The 17,624-nt window shown below is 68.9% G+C and overlaps 2 protein-coding genes across 2 annotated transcripts; both read right to left on the reverse strand.

Annotated features, from left to right (window-relative positions):
• Window positions 1-1,969: 1,969 nt before the first annotated feature.
• Window positions 1,970-5,886, reverse strand: UBE2S (ubiquitin conjugating enzyme E2 S). Its single transcript, XM_072847697.1, is given in 7 exon segments — window positions 1,970-2,707; window positions 2,709-2,893; window positions 3,876-4,066; window positions 4,224-4,349; window positions 4,352-4,370; window positions 4,975-4,998; window positions 5,584-5,886. Coding segments are annotated over 7 exon segments (948 nt in total). The 3' UTR covers window positions 1,970-2,607.
• Window positions 5,887-8,597: 2,711 nt separating this feature from the next.
• SHISA7 (shisa family member 7) lies at window positions 8,598-16,756 on the reverse strand. The gene is made up of 7 exons (XM_072847698.1): window positions 16,750-16,756; window positions 14,466-15,034; window positions 11,833-11,971; window positions 11,030-11,095; window positions 10,425-10,562; window positions 8,794-8,990; window positions 8,598-8,702 (listed from the first exon to the last, which is right to left on the reverse strand). The coding sequence occupies exons 1-7, from the start codon at window positions 16,754-16,756 to the stop codon at window positions 8,598-8,600; spliced, it is 1,221 nt and encodes a 406-aa protein (XP_072703799.1).
• Window positions 16,757-17,624: the final 868 nt, after the last annotated feature.

Here is a 17,624-nt window from a genome sequence, read left to right on the forward strand (position 1 = left end):
ACCCCCAACACCCCCTGTATGGGGACCGCCCCCAGGGACCCCTCCCAAAATACCCCCTCCAAGTAGCCCCCAACACCCCCTCATTGGGGACCCCCTTGAGGCCCCCAAAACCCCCCTCCCCCCCAACCCCCCGTCACGTGCCCCCTGCCCCCCTCCGGGGGGGGGGGGGGCAGATGGTGCCGGGGGGAGGGCCCCTTAAGGCGCATTAACGTCAGGGTTAATTAATCACGGGGGGGGAAGGGCGAAGTGTCCCCCCCTCCCCCCCCCCGGAGTGAAGGCAGCGGGGGGTGGGGCGGGACTACAGCTCCCATCATGCCCCGCGGCGGGGGGGGGGGGGGGGCGTGCAAGGGGGGGCAGGGCAAGTGCGAGCGTGCAAGGGCGCTCGTGCGAAGATGCTTGTGCGAGGGCAAGCCCCCGCGCACGGTGAGAGTGCGTGTGCAAGGGCGCTCGTGCAAGGAAAGGGCACGCGTGCAAAGGTGCTCGTGCGAGGGCGCTCGTGCAAGGAAAGGGCACGCGTGCAAAGGTGCTCGTGCGAGGGCGCTCGTGCGAGGCCAAGCCCCCGTGCAAGGTGAGAGTGCTTGCGCGAGCCCCGATGCAAGGCAAGCACGTGTGTGCAAACGCACTTGTGCAAGATGTGTGCGTGCGCAAAGGCGCTCGTGCAAGGCCAAACACAAGTGCAAGGCAAAAGCGCTCGTGCAAAGGTTCTTGTGCAAGGTTCTTGTCCTCGTGCACGCGAGAGCGAGCGTGCGACGGTATTTGTGCAAGACCAAGCACCGGCACAAGGTGAGAGCGTTTGTGCAAGGGCACTTGTGCAAGGGAAAGCCCCCGCGCAAAGCAAGCGTGTGTGTGCGAACACGCTTGTGCAAGACGAGTCTGTGTGCAAAGGTGCTTGTGCGGGACGAGCGCTGGTGCAAGGCCAAGCACAAGCGCAAGGCCAGCGTGCGTGTGCAAAGGCGCTCGTGCAAGGGCAAGGTCAAGCACAAGGCAAAAACACTCGTACAAAAGTCCTTGTGCAAGACGAGCGCTCGTGTAAAGGCACTCGTGCAAAACCAAGCACTAGTGCAAGGTGAGCGTTCGTGCAAGGGTGCTCGTGCAAGACCCAACACCCGTGCCAGGCAAGCACGTACATGCAAAGGTGCTCGTGCAAGGCAAGAGCGCTCGTGCGAAGGCACTCGTGCAAGACCACACGTGCACGGTGAGATCCCTCGTGCAAGGCCGGGCACACGCGCAAGGCCAGCGTGCTCGTGCGAGGGCCGTTGTGCGAGACCACGCACAAGCCGCGAGCGCTCGTGCACAGGACGGGGCTCGTGCGAGGTGCTCGTGCGAGGAGATGGTGCCGGGGCACTCGTGCGAGGTGAGACCCCTTGTGTGAGGTGAAGTTCCTCGTGCGAGACCCCTCGTGCGAGGCGAGGCCCCTCGTGCGATGAGATTAGATCCCTCGTGTGGGATGAGACCCCTCGTGCGAGGAGATGAGACCCCTTGTGCGAGGACATAAGGCTCCTCGTGCGAGGACATGAGACCCCTCGTGTGAGGCCCCTCGTGCGAGGAGATGAGGCCTCTCGTGCAAGACCCCCTCGTGCAAGATGAGACCCCTCGTGCGAGGACATAAGGCGCCCTTCGTGCGAGGACGTGAGACCCCTCGTGCAAGACCCCTCGTGTGAGGCCAGACCCCTCGTGCAAGACCCCTCGTGCGAGGAGATGAGGCCCCTCGTGCGAGACCCCCTCGTGCAAGATGAGGCCCCTCGTGCGAGGCGAGACCCTGGTGCGAGGCCCCCCCGCCCCCCAGGGACGACAGACGCCAGCGCTAGAAAACCAAAAAGCCTTTACTCAGCCCCCGCGCGGGGGGGGGGTTTGGGGCCATTTCTCTCCTTTTTGGTGCTTTTCTCTTATAATTTAAATAACTTAAAGCAACGGGGGAGGGGGGAGCTGCCCCCCTGCACCCCCAACCCCCAAACAAAACCTTACTTGGTGGGACCAAAACATGGACAATTTATTCTGCACCGCCCCCTCCCCCCCCCAAAAAAAAAAAAGGGTCCGGGGGGGGGGGGGGTGAGCAGAGGGGGTTGGGTCCCCCCGGGGTACTTTGGGGTCCCCATGGGGTATTTTGGGGCCCCCCAGGAGTATTTTGCCCCCCTCCCGGGGTATTTGCCCCACACCCCCCGGGGTAATTTGGGCCCCATAGGGGTATTTGGGCCCCACCCAGGATAATTTGGGGTCCCCATGGGGCATTTTGGGCCCCCCCGGGGTATTTTGGGGTACCCCTGGTGTAATTTGGGCCCCATGGGGGTATTTCAGGGCCCCTATAGAGTATTTGGGGCCCCCCCGGGGTAATTTTGGGTCCCCATGGGGTATTTTGCCCCCCGGGGTATTTGGGGCCCCAGGGGTATTTCAGGCCCCCCCGGGGGGTAATTCGGGGTCCCCATGGGGTATTTTGGGGACCCCGGGGTCTTTGGAGCCCCTATGGGGTATTTCGGGCCCCCCCCCAGGGGTACTTGGGGCCCCTATAGGAGTATTTGGGGTCCCCGGGGGGTATTTTGGGGGTCCCCGGGGGTATTGGCCCCCCCCCCGCGTATTTGGGGCCCCCGGGTCTGTGGCCCCCCGCCCCCCTCAAAGCCGCCGCAGGGCTCGTTTCTTATCGCTTTTCTTCTTGGCCGTCAGCTTCTTGTCCCGGTCGCCCGCGTGCTTTTTGGCCATGGGTCCCTCGGGGGGCGGGGCCGGGGGGCGGAGGTGGAGGCGCCGCCGGGGGTCCGGGGGCGCGGGGGCCCCGGGCGTGGATCTCGGTCAGCAGGCGGGCGCGGGCGGCGTATTCCTCGTAATCCTCCAGCAGCAGCCGCCCGGCCTCCTCGTTCAGCGCCGACTCGGGGTTGGGGTGGATCAGGAGGCATTTGATGGTCTGGGGGGCAAAACGGGGGGTCGGGGGGCTCGGGGCCCCCAACACCTGGGTGCACCCCCTCCATAAACCCCCAAACTGCGGCAGGACCCTGTTTCTCCCGTTTACCCCTCCCATTCCTCTCCCCCTCCCCAAATCACTGGGACCCCCCCGATTTAAGCCCCCCCACAATTTCTCCTCTTGCCCCCCATCCCTGGGACCCCCAAATCTGTGGGGCACCCCTGTAAGTCCCCCAATCCCCCCTAAATTTAACCCCCCAATTCCTGTTCTTGTCCCCCTACTACACCCCCCCATCACTGGGACCCCCCAATTTAAGCCCCCCAAATCTGTGGGAACCCCCATTTAGTCCCCCTGATTCCACCCCCAAACACACCCTGGACCCCCAATTTAAGCCCCCCAACACCCCAGCCCCCCAAATCTAAGCCCCCCATTCCTTCCCTCCTGATTTAGCCCCCAAACCACCCCCAAGTGAACCCCAATTCTTCACCCCCCCGATTCTACCCCCTCAATCACCCCCTCCCAGCACAGACCCCGCCCCAAATCACTGGGACCCCCCAAATTACCCCCCCAGCAGAGGCAGCCAGAGCATCGCACCCCCAACTCAGGGGCTCCCCCAGCCCCCCGCACCCCCAAACCGCCCCCAGCCCCCCCAGCCCCCCAGTGCCCCCCAGTCCCACCAGCAGCACGTGCCGGATCCCCAGCTCGGCTCTCCAGCCCCCCAGCCCCCCCGCCCCCCAGTGCCCCCAGTCCCACCAGCAGCACGTGCCGGATCCCCAGCTCGGCTCTCCAGCCCCCAGCCCCCCCCGCCCCCCAGTGCCCCCAGTCCCACCAGCAGCACGTGCCGGATCCCCAGCTCGGCTCTCCAGCCCCCCAGCCCCCCCAGCCCTCCCCAGTGCCCCCCAGTCCCACCAGCAGCACGTGCCGGATCCCCAGCTCGGCTCTCCAGCCCCCAGCCCCCCGCCCCCCCCAGTGCCCCCAGTCCCACCAGCAGCACGTGCCGGATCCCCAGCTCGGCTCTCCAGTCCCGTTTCAGGACGTTGACGCAGATTTCGCCGCTGGGTCCCACGTTGGGGTGAAAGATTTTAGTGAGAAAAAATCCTTTGGGGGGGGCGGCCGGGAATTCCTTCCCCAACACCAGCTTCATCCGGAAAAGCCCCCCCGCGTAGGGGGTGCCCTCTGTGGGGGGGGGACACCAAGAGAGGAAAAACAGGGGGTGAGGGGGGGGTGGGCACCCCCAGACCCCGCTCAGCCCCAGGGGGATCCTGCTTTGATGCAGGAGGAGGATTTTGGGGTGCCCCCCCCGGGTTAAGGGGGGGTTTTGGGGGGGTCGTACCGGGCCCCTCGATGGTGACCTGGACGTCGGTGATGTCTTCCTCGTTGGGGAAGAGCTTGATGCCGTCGGGGGGGTCGGAGCTGAGCAGCGACACCTCCTTGTAGACCAGGCGGAGGATGTGGGGGGCAGGTTCTCCACGTTCGAGTTCTTTTTTTTTGGGGGGGCAAGAAAAAGGGGTGTCAAGGATCCCCCAAACCACCCACCCCCCAGTAACTCCAGGAAAGAGAAAAAGGGGTGTTCAGGGACACCCCCCACCAAGCAACTCCTCCGGGACCCCCAAACCCCTGGGGGCGGGGAGACTCGAGCTCCCCCGGTCATTTTTGGGGTGCAGGGAGGAATTCCCCCCCTCCCAGAGCAGCATTACCCCCAAAATTAAACAACCCCCACCAAAACTAACTGCTCCCCCAAAGCCAAACCCCCCCAAACTTTGGGCTGTTGGGGTGTCACGGTGCTGCACCCCCAGCACCCCAAATTCAGACAGCCGAGGTCAAATCGTCCCCCCCAACCCCAAGGGCCCCCCCAGGCTGGGGTTATTATGGATTCCGGGGGTCTCACCCCATGTTCCCCACCAAGACCCCCTGCTATAATGGGGGCAAAGTGGGGAGCCCCAGCTTTTACTTGGGGGGACACCCTCAACCACCCCCCAGGAGCGCAGCCCCCTTGGCACCCCCATACGACCCCCTCAAGCTTCCCCAACCTGTAACCCCCCCAATCTTCACCCCCCCAGCACCCCAAACTGGGGGCACCTCACCTGCCAGGCGCCTGCGCGGGGCTCCTGAGGGGAGGAAGGGACGGAGTGAGCCGAGGCCCCCAAAATCGATTTAACCCCCCACGACCCCCAACCCCCCTCGCCCCCCAACCCCCCACGACCCCCTCGGCCCCCAAATTCCCCCAACCCCCCCGCGGGGTACAGGCCCTGCAGGGGTGGGGGACGTCCCGGCCTAGGCCCGGAGCGGCGGGAGAGGCCCGGCCAGCGGGCGGGGCTCCCCCAAACCCCTCCCGGGGATGCCCGGGGGTCCCAGCCCCCCGCCCCCTTCCCCTCCCAGGCCTCACTCACCATAGCGCCGGGCCAGGCCCGAGCGGGGCCGGGTTCCCCCACCGCGGAACCGGCGAGTTCTGAGGAAGAACCAACCGGGGGAGGGAAGGGGCGGGGGGGGTTTTGCCCCGAGGGTGGGGGGGAGGCCGGGGTCGCCGCGGGACCCCCCTCCCTCTCCCCCGGGGAGCGCGGCAGGTCCCGCCGGTGCGCGGAGCCCGCTCCCGCCGCCGCCGCCGCCGCCCACCCGCCGCGCTGCGCCCCTCGCGCCCCCCGCGCCCCCCCCTTTATAACCTCCGGGCGCCGCTGGCCACGCCCAGCCTTTGCCGCAAGCCAATCGGCGGCGGGAGAGAGAGGCGGGGGTGGGGAGCGGGCCAATGAGGAGAGGGGGGAAGGGAGGGAGGTGAGCGGGGATTGGTGGGTTCGGAAGGCGAAGGTCGCGAGGCGGGCGGAAGCGGAGGGGCGGGGCGGCGGCGCGTTGTTTGCGCCGTAACGGTCGGCGGAAAGGGGCGGGGCCGGGAGGGGTTTTAAAAGGAACGATTGGCGGGCGCGGCAGCCAATAGAAGGCGGGAGAAGGTTCGCCGGGGAAGGCGGGACTTCCCCCGAGAGCCGGGATGCGGGGTCGTCCATGACCGGCAGCCCGAGCAGCCAATCAGAGCGCAAGGCTCGGGGCAGGGCCCCAGGGGATCCCCCAAACCCCCCAGGACTTCCCCCCCCCCCCAAACCCAAGGGACCCCCCCCACCCCCCCATAGCACCCCCAAAACCACCCTCGGACCCATGAGGACCCCCCCAAACCCCAAATTGGGGCCCCCACGGGACCCCCAACCCCATAGGACCCCCAAACCGCCCCCACCCCCATGACACCCCAAACAGGGCCCCCAAATCACCCCCAGCCCCACGGGACCCCCAACTCCCCCAAACGTCCCCCCGCCCCCACAGGACCACCCCAATTCACCCCCAATCCCAGGGGACCCCCCGCCCCCACAGGACCCCCAATTCACCCCCCGGGAGCCCCCACCCCCTGCATCCCCATAGGACCCCCAAATGCCCCCCGTCCCCACAGGACCCCCACCCCTCCCCCACCCCCAGGGCCCCCCAAACTGAGGCGCGGGGGCGGGAAACGTCACTTTATTCCCCCCATCGCCCCTCCCCCACTCGCGAGTTTGGGGGTTTTGCTTAAAACGGGGCCGCCCCGGGGGGGAGGGCGCGGGCAGGCTCCCCCGCCCCTCCTCGCCCCTCCCCTCCTCCCTGGGGGTCCCGGCCGGGGGTGGAGGGTGGGGGGTGGGGTGGGGCGCTAAGGCACGTGGGGGAGGGGCGGGGACCCTCGTGTAAGGGCTGACCCCTCCCCTCCTCGTGCGGGGGTCACGGGGGTCACGGGGGGTCAGGGGGGGTCAGGGAGCCGGGGACCCCTCCCCCCATTCTATGGCTTCGATCTTGTGGGGCGGGGGGGGAGGGGTAGCCCTTGGCCCGGGGCGGGGCACGAGCAGCGACAGGGCTGTGACATCACGGGGCGTTGGGGGGGGGGATTACGTCATCAGAGCACTCAACAGGGGAGTGATGTCATCACCGGGGGCGTGATGTCATCAGGGAAGGGGAGTTAAAAACAGGCGCTCTCTCCCGGGGCGGGGGGAGAGAGGTGACATCATCAAAAAAAGGCCCCTGCCCCGTGACATCATCGGGGCAGAAGGCGGAGTCTTGGCAGTGACATCGCAGTAACGGCGGCAGGTTGTGACATCATCGCCAGGGTGACACACACACACCCCCCCCCCCCCGCTGTGGTGACATCACCAGTGGCCCTGGTGGCAGAAGCGTCACCTCTGGCGGTGATGTCATCACGGAGGGGTGGGAGTCCACAGTGCTGACATCATCAGAGGGCAGTCCACAGTGCTGACGTCATCGGTGGGCTGTGACATCATCAGAAAGTGGCTGAGGCGACGTCACCAGCCACCACGTCCAGTGTAGTGACATTGAGTGACATCATCGGCTGCCAAGGCGGAGGCTGTGACATCATTGGCTGCCGTGTACAGGCTGTGACATCATCGGCTGCCATGTAGTACGGGGCTGTGACATCATCAGCCACTGAGTCCGAGAGTGCAGCTTTGTCGGCTGCTGAGTCCGAGGTTGTGACATCACCCAGCACCGTGACATCATCAACCACTGCCAGGGCCCTCAAAGGTGACATCACCAAGCCCCAGCCTGCGGCGTCATTGGCTGCTGAGAGCTGTGACATCACCAGCCAACTTGCTGAGCACCGTGACGTCACGAGTCCCCGGCTGCGACATCAGCAGCAGCTGCGCTCCAGGCCATGACATCACCAGCGGCTCACGGCACCCAGTGACCCCCCGGGCTGTGACATCATCAGCCACGGTGTCCCTGGCCGTGATGTCATTGCCTGGAGCGGGGGGAGGGGACACCCTGGGGACGGGAGGGGGCGGAGCTGGGGGTCCCCCGAGGTGGTGACATCAGCATGGGGACGATGCCGGGGGTCCCCGAGCCCGGGGGTGACCCCAGCGTGGGGGTGACCCGGGGGGGGTCCCCATGTCCCCAGACCGTGACCTCGGTGCGGGGTCAGTGCCGGGGGTCCCATCCCCGGGGGTGACCCCAGCGTGGGGGTGACCCCGGGGGGGTCCCCACGTCCTTGTCCCCCCGACGGTGACCTCGGTGCGGGGACAACGCCGGGGGTCCCGTCCCCGGGGGTGACCCCAGCGTGGGGGTGACCCCGGGGGGGTCCCCATGTCCTTGTCCCCCTGACGGTGACGACGCCGGGGGTCCCCATCCCCGGCGGTGACCCCAGCGTGGGGGTGACCGGGGGGGTCCCCGCGTCCCCTAGACGGTGACCTCGGTGCGGGGACGACGCCAGGGGTCCCCATCCCTGGCGGTGACCCCGTCCCCGGGGGTGACCCCAGCGTGGGGGTGACCCGGGGGGGTCCCCGCGTCCCCAGACCGTGACCTCGGTGCGGGGTCAGTGCCGAGGGTCCCGTCCCCGGGGGTGACCCCGGCGTGGGGGTGACCCGGGGGGGTCCCCACGTCCTTGTCCCCCCGACGGTGACCTCGGTGCGGGGACGACGCCGGGGGTCCCCATCCCTGGCGGTGACCCCGTCCCCGGGGGTGACCCCAGCGTGGGGGTGACCCCGGGGGGGTCCCCACGTCCTTGTCCCCCCGACGGTGACCTCGGTGCGGGGACGACGCCGGGGGTCCTGTCCCCGGGGGTGACCCCAGCGTGGGGGTGACCCGGGGGGGGTCCCCATGTCCTTGTCCCCCTGAGGGTGATGATGCCGGGGGTCCCCATCCCTGGCAGTGACCCCAGCGTGGGGGTGACCCGGGGGGGTCCCCGCGTCCCCTAGACGGTGACCTCGGTGCGGCTGCCGGTGCGGAGGTGGTGGCCGGGGGGGGGCCCGGGCAGGAGCTGCAGCTCGGCCGTGCTCTGCCGCTGGGCCCCGAAGGCCTGGCGGCGGGCGGGGGCCCCGGGGGGGCCGCGGCGCTCGGGCCCGGGGGTGCCGGGCCCCCAGGCTGCTCTGCGAGGCGGCGTGGGAAACGGGGGCAGCGGGGGAGGGCAGGCGGTCGCGGGGACCCCCGGGGCCCCGCGGCACCGTGCCCCCCCCCGCCAGCAGCAGCTCCTGGGACAGGACCCGGCGGCCGGGGCCCCCCCGGCCCGGCGGCAGCGGCAGCGTCCCCCGGGGGGGCTCCCAGGGGGGGCCCCAGGGACCCCCCAGCTCCTCCAGCTCCCGGTCGGCTGCGGGGAGGGGGGGGGAGGGGGTCAGAGCGGGGGGAGGGGGGGAGCGCGAGGACACGCGTGGGCACGAGGACACGTGAGGGCACAAGGACACGCGTGGGCACGAGGACACGTGAGCGCACGAGGACACGCGAGGGCACGAGGACACGTGAGCGCACAGGGACACGTCAGCACACAAGGACACGCGTGGGCACGGGGACACGTGTGGGCACGAGGACACGCGTGGGCACGAGGACACGTGAGCGCACGAGGACACGTGAGCGCTCGAGGACATGCGTGGGCACGAGGACACACGTGGGCACGAGGATGTATGTGCAGAAGCACATGTGAGTCCATGAGGACACATGAGCAAATGAGGACACGTGAGCGCACGAGGACACGTGGGGGCATGAGGACACAGGAGCACACAAGGACACGCGTGGGCACGAGGACACGTGAGCGCACGAGGACACGCGTGGGCACGAGGACACGTGAGGGCACGAGGACACGCATGGGCACAAGGACGTGTGTGCACGAGGACATGTGAGTGCACGAGGACACACGAGCGCACGAGGCCATGTGTGCGCACAAGGACACATGTGTGTGCGAGGACACGCGAGCGCACGAGGCCACGTGTGTGCACAAGGACACGTGAGCACATGAGGCCACGCGTGTGCATGAGGCCACGTGAGCGCATGAGGCCACGTGTGTGCACGAGGACACGCGTGTCCACGAGGCCATGCGTGTGCACAAGGACATGTGAGCGCAGGAGGCCATGTGTGTGCACGAGGCCACGTGAGCGCACGAGACCACACGAGCGCACGAGGCCACGTGTGTGCACGAGGACACGCGAGCGCACAAGGCCATGTGTGTGCACAAGGACACGTGTGTGCACGAGGACACACGTGTGCACAAGGACACGCGAGCGCACGAGGCCACGTGTGTGCACGAGGACACGCGAGCGCACGAGGCCACGTGTGTGCACGAGGCCACGTGTGTGCGCAAGGCCACGTGAGTGCACGAGGCCACGCGAGCACACGAGGCCACGTGTGTGCATGAGGCCATGTGTGTGCACGAGGCCATGCGTGTGCATGATGCCACGTCTATGCACGAGGCCACGTGAGCGCACGAGGACGCACGTGTGCACAAGGCCACACGAGTGCACGAGGACACGCGTGTGCACGAGGACACACCAGCGCACGAGGCCATGTGTGTGCACAAGGCCACGTGTGTGCGCGAGGACACGCGAGCGCACGAGGCCACGTGTGTGCACAAGGACACGTGAGCACATGAGGCCACGCGTGTGCATGAGGCTACACGAGCACATGAGGCCACGCGTGTGCATGAGGCCATGTGTGTGCACAAGGCCATATGTGTGCACAAGGCCACGTGTGTGCACGAGGCCACGTGATCGCACGAGGCCACGCGTGTGCACGAGGAGGGGGCGGGGCTCACCCAGGCGCTTGAGGGAGGCGCAGCGGGCGATGTCGGGGCGCAGGGTGCTCTCGTAGGGGGGGGGCGGGTGCGAGAGGTTGTGGAAGGGGCGGGAGCAGCTCAGGGCCCCCGCCCGCGGCCCCGGCGGCACCCGCCAGTCTGGGGGGGACAGGGCGTCACCCCCAGGGCTGCGGGCCAGGGACCCCCCTATTGCCCCCCACGGGACCCCCCCCCTCCCCACCCCCTACGGGACCCTCCCTCCCCACCCCTGGGACCCCACGAAGCCTCTGGGTGGGGGGACGGACCCCAGATCCCCCCCCCCCAGATCCCCCCCGTGCCATGGGGGACCCCTTCTCCAGGATGAGCCCCCCATAACCCCCCACCCTAAGGACCCCCGTAGCCCCCAGCCCCTCCCAGTAGCCCATAGCCCCCATAGCCCCCCATAGCCCCTCCCAGTCCCCCATAGCCCCCCCCATAGCCCCCTGGCCCCTCCCAGTCCCCCCATAGCCCCCAAGTCCCCCGTAGCCGCCCCATAGCCCCCCATACCCCCAGCCCCTCCCACTGCCCCCACAGCCCCCGACCCCCCCGGTGGGTGTCCCCATGGCCCCCCATAGCCCCCCACCCACCCAGGGTGGCCGCCCGGTGCTCGGGGCTCCCCACGTTGAGGTGGACGTAGCTGTGGTGGCCGGCGTCTGTCAAGGGGGGGCCTCATTAGCGCCCCTCGTTAGCCCATCCCCCATCCCTGCCCCATGGGATCCCCCCAACACCCCCTGGGACCCCCAGCTCCCCTCCATGGGGCAGCCCCTGCCTCCCCCACCCCTGCACCCCATGGGACCCCCTAACCCCCACCAGGGAACCGCCCCCGCCCCGGGACCCCCACATCCCCGAGACCCCCATTACCCCCGGGACACCCCCTTCCCCTATAGGACCCCCCTCACCCCCTGGGACCCCCACAAAGCCCCCACGATGCCCCGTGGGACCCCCAGCACCCTGAGACCCCCCAAACCCCTTGGGACGCCCCCCAGCTCCCCCGTGGGGCACCCCCTGCCACCCCCACCCCTGAGACTGCCCCGACCCCCTGCACCCCATGGGACCCCTAACCCCACCAGGGTCCCACCCTGGACCCCCAAACCCCTGGGACCCCCATTACCCCCATGAGACACCCCCTTCCCCTATAGGCCCCCCCTCACCCCCCACCCCTGGGACCCCCACAAAGCCCCCGGCATGCCCCCATGGGACCCCAAACCCCTTGAGGCCCCCCAGCTCCCCCATGGGGCACCCCCTGCCACCCCCACCCCTGCACCCCATGGGACCCCTTAACCCCACCAGGGAACCCCCCGCCCCGGAACCCCCAAACCCCCTGGGACCCCCATTACCCCCCATGGGACCCCCCCCCCCAAGACCCCCACCCCCGTCCCCCCCCGCCTGCCCTTGCAGGCCTTGACGGTGCTGTAGAGGGTCTTGGGGGGCCGGGCGGGGCCGTTGTCGGGGGGCGGGGGGGGCAGCACCCCACTGCTGCGCCGCTCGGGCCGCCCCCCGCCTGGTGCCGCAGGATGTCCACCAGCGCCCTGGGGACACGGGGGGACACGGGGGACACGGGGGGGGACACGGGGTCAGGATCTGGCCCCCAAGCCTCCGACACCCCCTGTGCCCCCCCCAGGGGCATCCCGGCCCCCTGTCCCCGGGTCCCCGGCCCCACGTCCCCGGGTCCCCATCCTCGGGGCGCCATCCCCACGTCCCAGTGTCCCCGTCCCCACGTCCCCATCCGCGTCCCCATCCCGACGTCTCCATCCCCATCCCCTGTCCCCACGTCCCCATCCCCGCGTGTCTGTCTCCGTCTCCTTGTCCCCACGTCCCCATCCCCGTGTCCTTGTCCCCATCTCCATCCCCTTGTCCCCATGTCCCCACATCCCTGTTCCTGTCTCCATTGTCCCATCTCCATCCCCACGTCCCTGTCCCCACGTCCCCACATCCCTGTCCCCACATCCCCGTCCCCACGTCCCTGTCCCATCCCCATGTCCCCGTCCCCATCCCCACGTCCCCACGTCCCCATCCCCACATCCCCATCCCCACCTCCATTGTCCCATCCCCATGTCCCCATCCCCATGTCCCCACGTCCCCATCCCCATGTCCCCGTCTCCATCCCCACATCCCCATCCCCACCTCCGTTGTCCCATCCCCATGTCCCTGTCCCCATCCCCACGTCCCCACGTCCCCGTCCCCACGTCCCCGTCCCCACCTCCATTGTCCCATCCCCACGTCCCCACGTCCCCGTCCCCACGTCCCCATCCCCACGTCCCCGTCCCCATCCCCATGTCCCCGTCCCCATCCCCACATCCTCATCCCCACCTCCATCGTCCCATCCCCACGTCCCCCTCCCCATGTCCCTGTCCCCATCCCCACATCCCCACGTCCCATGTCCCCATCCCCATGTCCCCACGTCCCCATCCTCATGTCCCCGTCTCCATCCCCATGTCCCCACATCCCCGTCCCCGCCTCCATTGTCCCATCCCCATGTCCCACGTCCCCATCCCCATGTCCTTGTGCCCATCTCCATGCCCTTGTCCCCATGTCCCCACATCCCTGTTCCTGTCTCCATTGTCCCATCTCCATCCCCACGTCCCCGTCCCCACCTCCATTGTCCCATCCCCATGTCCCCACGTCCCCATCCCCACGTCCCCACATCCCTGTCCCCACATCCCCATCCCCACGTCCCTGTCCCATCCCCATGTCCCTGTCCCTATCCCCACGTCCCCACGTCCCGTCCCCATGTCCCCGTCCCCACCTCCATTGTCCCATCCCCACGTCCCCACGTCCCGTCCCCACGTCCCCATCCCCATGTCCCCGTCTCCATCCCCACATCCCCATCCCCACCTCCATTGTCCCATCCCCATGTCCCACGTCCCCATCCCCACGTCCCCACATCCCTGTCCCCACGTCCCCGTCCCCACGTCTGTCCCATCCCTGCGTCCCCATCCCCACGTCCCCGTCCCCATGTCCCATGTCCCCATCCCCACATCCCCACGTCCCCATGCTCCCATCATCCCCATGTCCCCGTCCCCACCTCCATCATCCCATCCCCACGTCCCCATCCCCATGTCCCCGTCCCCATCCCCACGTCCCCATCCCCACCTCCATTGTCCCATCCCCACGTCCCCCTGTCCCCATCCCCACGTCCCCATCCCCACCTCCATCGTCCCATCCCCACATCCCCACGTCCCTGTCCCCACGTCTGTCCTATCCCTGCGTCCCCATCCCCACCTCCGTTGTCCCATCCCCACGTCCCCCTCCCCATGTCCCTGTCCCCATCCCCACATCCCTGTCCCCATGTCCCCATCCCCACATCCCCATCCCCACCTCCATTGTCCCATCCCCACGTCCCCCTCCCCATGTCCCTGTCCCCATCCCCACATCCCCACGTCCCCGTCCCCATCCCCACGTCCCCATCCCCACCTCCATTGTCCCATCCCCATGTCCCACGTCCCCATCCCCACGTCCCCACATCCCTGTCCCCACGTCCCCGTCCCCACGTCTGTCCCATCCCTGCGTCCCCATCCCCACGTCCCCCTCCCCATGTCCCATGTCCCCATCCCCACATCCCCATGTCCCCATGCTCCCATCCCCATGTCCCCGCTCCCATCCCCACGTCCCCATCCCCACCTCCATCGTCCCATCCCCACGTCCCCCTGTCCCCATCCCCACGTCCCCATCCCCACCTCCATCGTCCCATCCCCACGTCCCCCTGTCCCCATCCCCACGTCCCCATCCCCACCTCCATCGTCCCATCCCCACGTCCCCATCCCCATGTCCCCGTCCCCATCCCCACGTCCCCATCCCCACCTCCATCGTCCCATCCCCACGTCCCCCGTCCCCGTCCCCACGTCCCCATCCCCACCTCCATTGTCCCATCCCCACGTCCCCCTCCCCATGTCCCTGTCCCCATCCCCACATCCCCACGTCCCCGTCCCCGTCCCCACGTCCCCATCCCCACCTCCATCGTCCCATCCCCACGCCCCCCGTCCCCATCGTCCCACCCCCCCGTCCCCCCGTCCCCCTCCCCACCTGGACCCGTTGCCCTGCCCCCCCGGCGCCCTCCCCGCCGCCCTCCCCAGCGCCGCCCTGGCCGCCACGGCCACCGCCAAGGCCAAGCTGACCACCCCGCAGACCACGTAAGCGGTGCTGCCGGCGGCACCCGGCACCCCCTCGCCGCCGCCGGCCCCGCCGCCGGCGGCGGGGGCCGGGGGCCGGGCGGGGCTGGGGCCGGGGGCGGGGGCGGCCCAGCCGGGGGTCTGCAGGTTGGTGCAGCGGCCTTGCTCCAGCCGCCGGCCGCGGTGCTCGCAGCAGAAGCGGTAGTGGCAGGTGCCGCAGCAGAAGCGGAAGGCGCCCGTCGAGCAGTTGAAGGCGGCGTCGTACTGCCCCATCACGTCGTAGTACCCCTGGCACAGCTCGGGGACCCCCCCCCAGCCCCCCGCTTCTCCCCGGCGGAGGTGACCCCGGGAGGAGGAGGAGGAGGAGGAGGAGGATGGGGATGGGGGGACGCGATCCGGGGCGGCCGAGGAGGGGAGGGGGAGGGCGGCCAGGGCGGCGCAGAGGAGGGGTGGCACCGCGGGGTGCATGGTGGGGTGGGGTCCCTCAAACTGGGGGAGGGGGCGCTGGGGTGGGGGTCCGCAATTGGGGGAGGGGTGATGGGGTGGGGTCCCTCAAACTGGGGAGGGGGTGCTGGGGTGGGGGTGAAGTCCTGGTGGGGAGGGGTGATGGGGTGGGGAGGGGTCCGCAATTGGGGGACGGGGGTGATGGGGTGGGGTCCGCAATTGGGGGAGGGGGTGATGGGGTGGGGTCCCTCACACTGGGGGAGGGGGTGCTGGGGTGGGGGTCCGCAATGGTGGGGAGGGGGTGATGGGGTGGGGAGGGGTCCGCAATTGGGGGACGGGGGTGCTGGGGTGGGGTCCTGGTGGGGAGGGGTGATGGGGTGGGGTCCCTCAAACTGGGGAGAGGGGTGCTGGGGTGGGGTGGGGGTCCACAATTGGGGGGAGGGGGTGATGGGGTGGGGAGGGTCCTGGTGGGGGAGGGGTGCTGGGGTGGGGGTCCGCAATTGGGGGAGGGGGTGATGGGGCGGGGAGGAGGGCTAATTGGGGGAGGGGTGCTGGGGTGGGGGTCCCCAATTGGGGGAGGAGGGTGATGGGCTGGGGAGGGGTCCCCAGTTGGGGAGGGGGTGATGGGGTGGAGGAGGGGTCCGCAATTGGGGGAGGGGTCCGCAATTGGGGGAGGGGTACCCAGTTGGGGGAGGGGTGATGGGGGTCCGCAATTGGGGAGAGGGGTGATGGGAGTGGGGGAGGGGGGCTAATTAGGGACGGGATGATGGGGGTCCCCAGTTGGGGGAGGGGTGATGGGGGTCCGCAATTGGGGAGGCGTGATGGGGTGGGGGTGGGGGATAATTAGAGGAGGGGGTGATGGGGTGGGGTCCCCAATTGGGGAGGGGTGATGGGGTGGGGGATGGGGTCCCCAATCAGGGGTGGGGGCCCTGGGGGTGGGAGACGGGGGTCCCCAATGGGGAGGGTCCCCAGCAGGTCCGGGGGTCCGGGGTTGTCGGCTTCGCCCCGAGGCTGCTCCTGTGGTGGTGGGGAATGGGGATGGGGGGGTGTCACCCCGTTACCCAGGATGCTTTGCGCCCCCCCCCTTACCCACAATGCCTCGCTCCCATTTCGGGGTGCAGACCCCCCCCGCCGAAGGGGAGGGGGCGGGGGGACACCCAGGCGTCCGGCCCCTCCCCGCTCCCTGGTCCTCCCCGTCGCCAAGGCAGCATCCGCCGTTGCCATGGCAACGGCTCCCTGGCAACCACGGCCCATCCCCCCACCTCGCCGCGCTCCCCTCCCCACCCCTGCCCCCATCACCCCCCATCCCCCTCGCCCCGGAGCCGACACGCACACGCGTGTGCACACACCGACACGCGTGGCCACCGCCCGGGCACACGCGTGAGCCGCGGGGCGTCCCACGCGCAGCCGGGGACGGGCACACGCGTGTGCGCACACGCGAACACGCCCGCACACGCCGCACCAGTGCAGCCCCCCACCCGCACACGCGTGTGCACGGACACGCTCCCGCCCACGCTGCGGGCGCACGGGACACGCGCACACGCGTGTGACACGCTCGCGTGCCGACACGCGGCCCCGCGGGCAGGGCCGGGTGTCACGCTGCCACGCGCGGTGTCACCCGCGGTGTCACACGCGATGTCACCCTCCGTGTCACGCTCCCCTCCCCCCGCTGTCACACTCCCGGTGTCACCCATGATGTCACACGCGGTGTCACCCGGCGTCTCGCACACCCGGTGTCACCGTTGGTGTCACACCCGCCATCGCGCTGTCACACGCCGACGGTGCCGCACGCCCGGGGTCGGTGGCACACGCGGTGTCACACGCTCGCTGTCACACACCCGGAGTCGGTGTCACAGCCGGTGTCACGCACGCAGTGTCGGTGTCACACACTCGCTGTCATGCTCCTGGGGTCGGTGTCACACCCGCTGTCACACACTCGGTGTCACTGTCACACTCACCGTCACACACTCACTGTCACACACACAGTGTCGGTGTCACATCCGGTGTCACACACTCAGTGTCACTGTCACACTCACCGTCACACACACAGTGTCGGTGTCACACTCAGTGTCACTGTCACACTCACCGTCACACACTCACCGTCACACACACAGTGTCGGTGTCACAGCCGGTGTCACACACTCAGTGTCACTGTCACACTCACCGTCACACACACAGTGTCGGTGTCACACTCAGTGTCACTGTCACACTCACCATCACACACTCACCATCACACACACAGTGTCGGTGTCACACTCGGTGTCACACTCGGTGTCACTGTCACACTTGCCGTCACACACACAGTGTCGGTGTCACACTCAGTGTCACTGTCACACTCGCCGTCACACACTCACCATCACACACACAGTGTCGGTGTCACACTCGGTGTCACTGTCACACTTGCCGTCACACACACAGTGTCGGTGTCACACCCGGTGTCACTGTCACACTCACCGTCACACACTCACCGTCACACACACAGTGTCGGTGTCACACCCGGTGTCACACACTCAGTGTCACTGTCACACTCACCATCACACACTCACCGTCACACACACAGTGTCGGTGTCACACACTCGGTGTCACTGTCACACTCACCGTCACACACTCACCATCACACACACAGTGT

Source organism: Ciconia boyciana, chromosome 28, assembly GCF_034638445.1.
Source record: "Ciconia boyciana chromosome 28, ASM3463844v1, whole genome shotgun sequence".
Taxonomy (NCBI): domain Eukaryota; kingdom Metazoa; phylum Chordata; class Aves; order Ciconiiformes; family Ciconiidae; genus Ciconia; species Ciconia boyciana.

Excerpts from the sequence above, each read along its gene's own strand:
- SHISA7 (XM_072847698.1), bottom strand. Across the intron at positions 11,972-14,465 it reads GGGCAGGGCAACGGGTCCAG|GGCGCTGGTGGACATCCTGC; the intron begins GTGGGGAGGGGG and ends CCGTGTCCCCAG. Across the intron at positions 8,991-10,424 it reads CGCCTCCCTCAAGCGCCTGG|CCGACCGGGAGCTGGAGGAG; the intron begins GTGAGCCCCGCC and ends CCCTCCCCGCAG.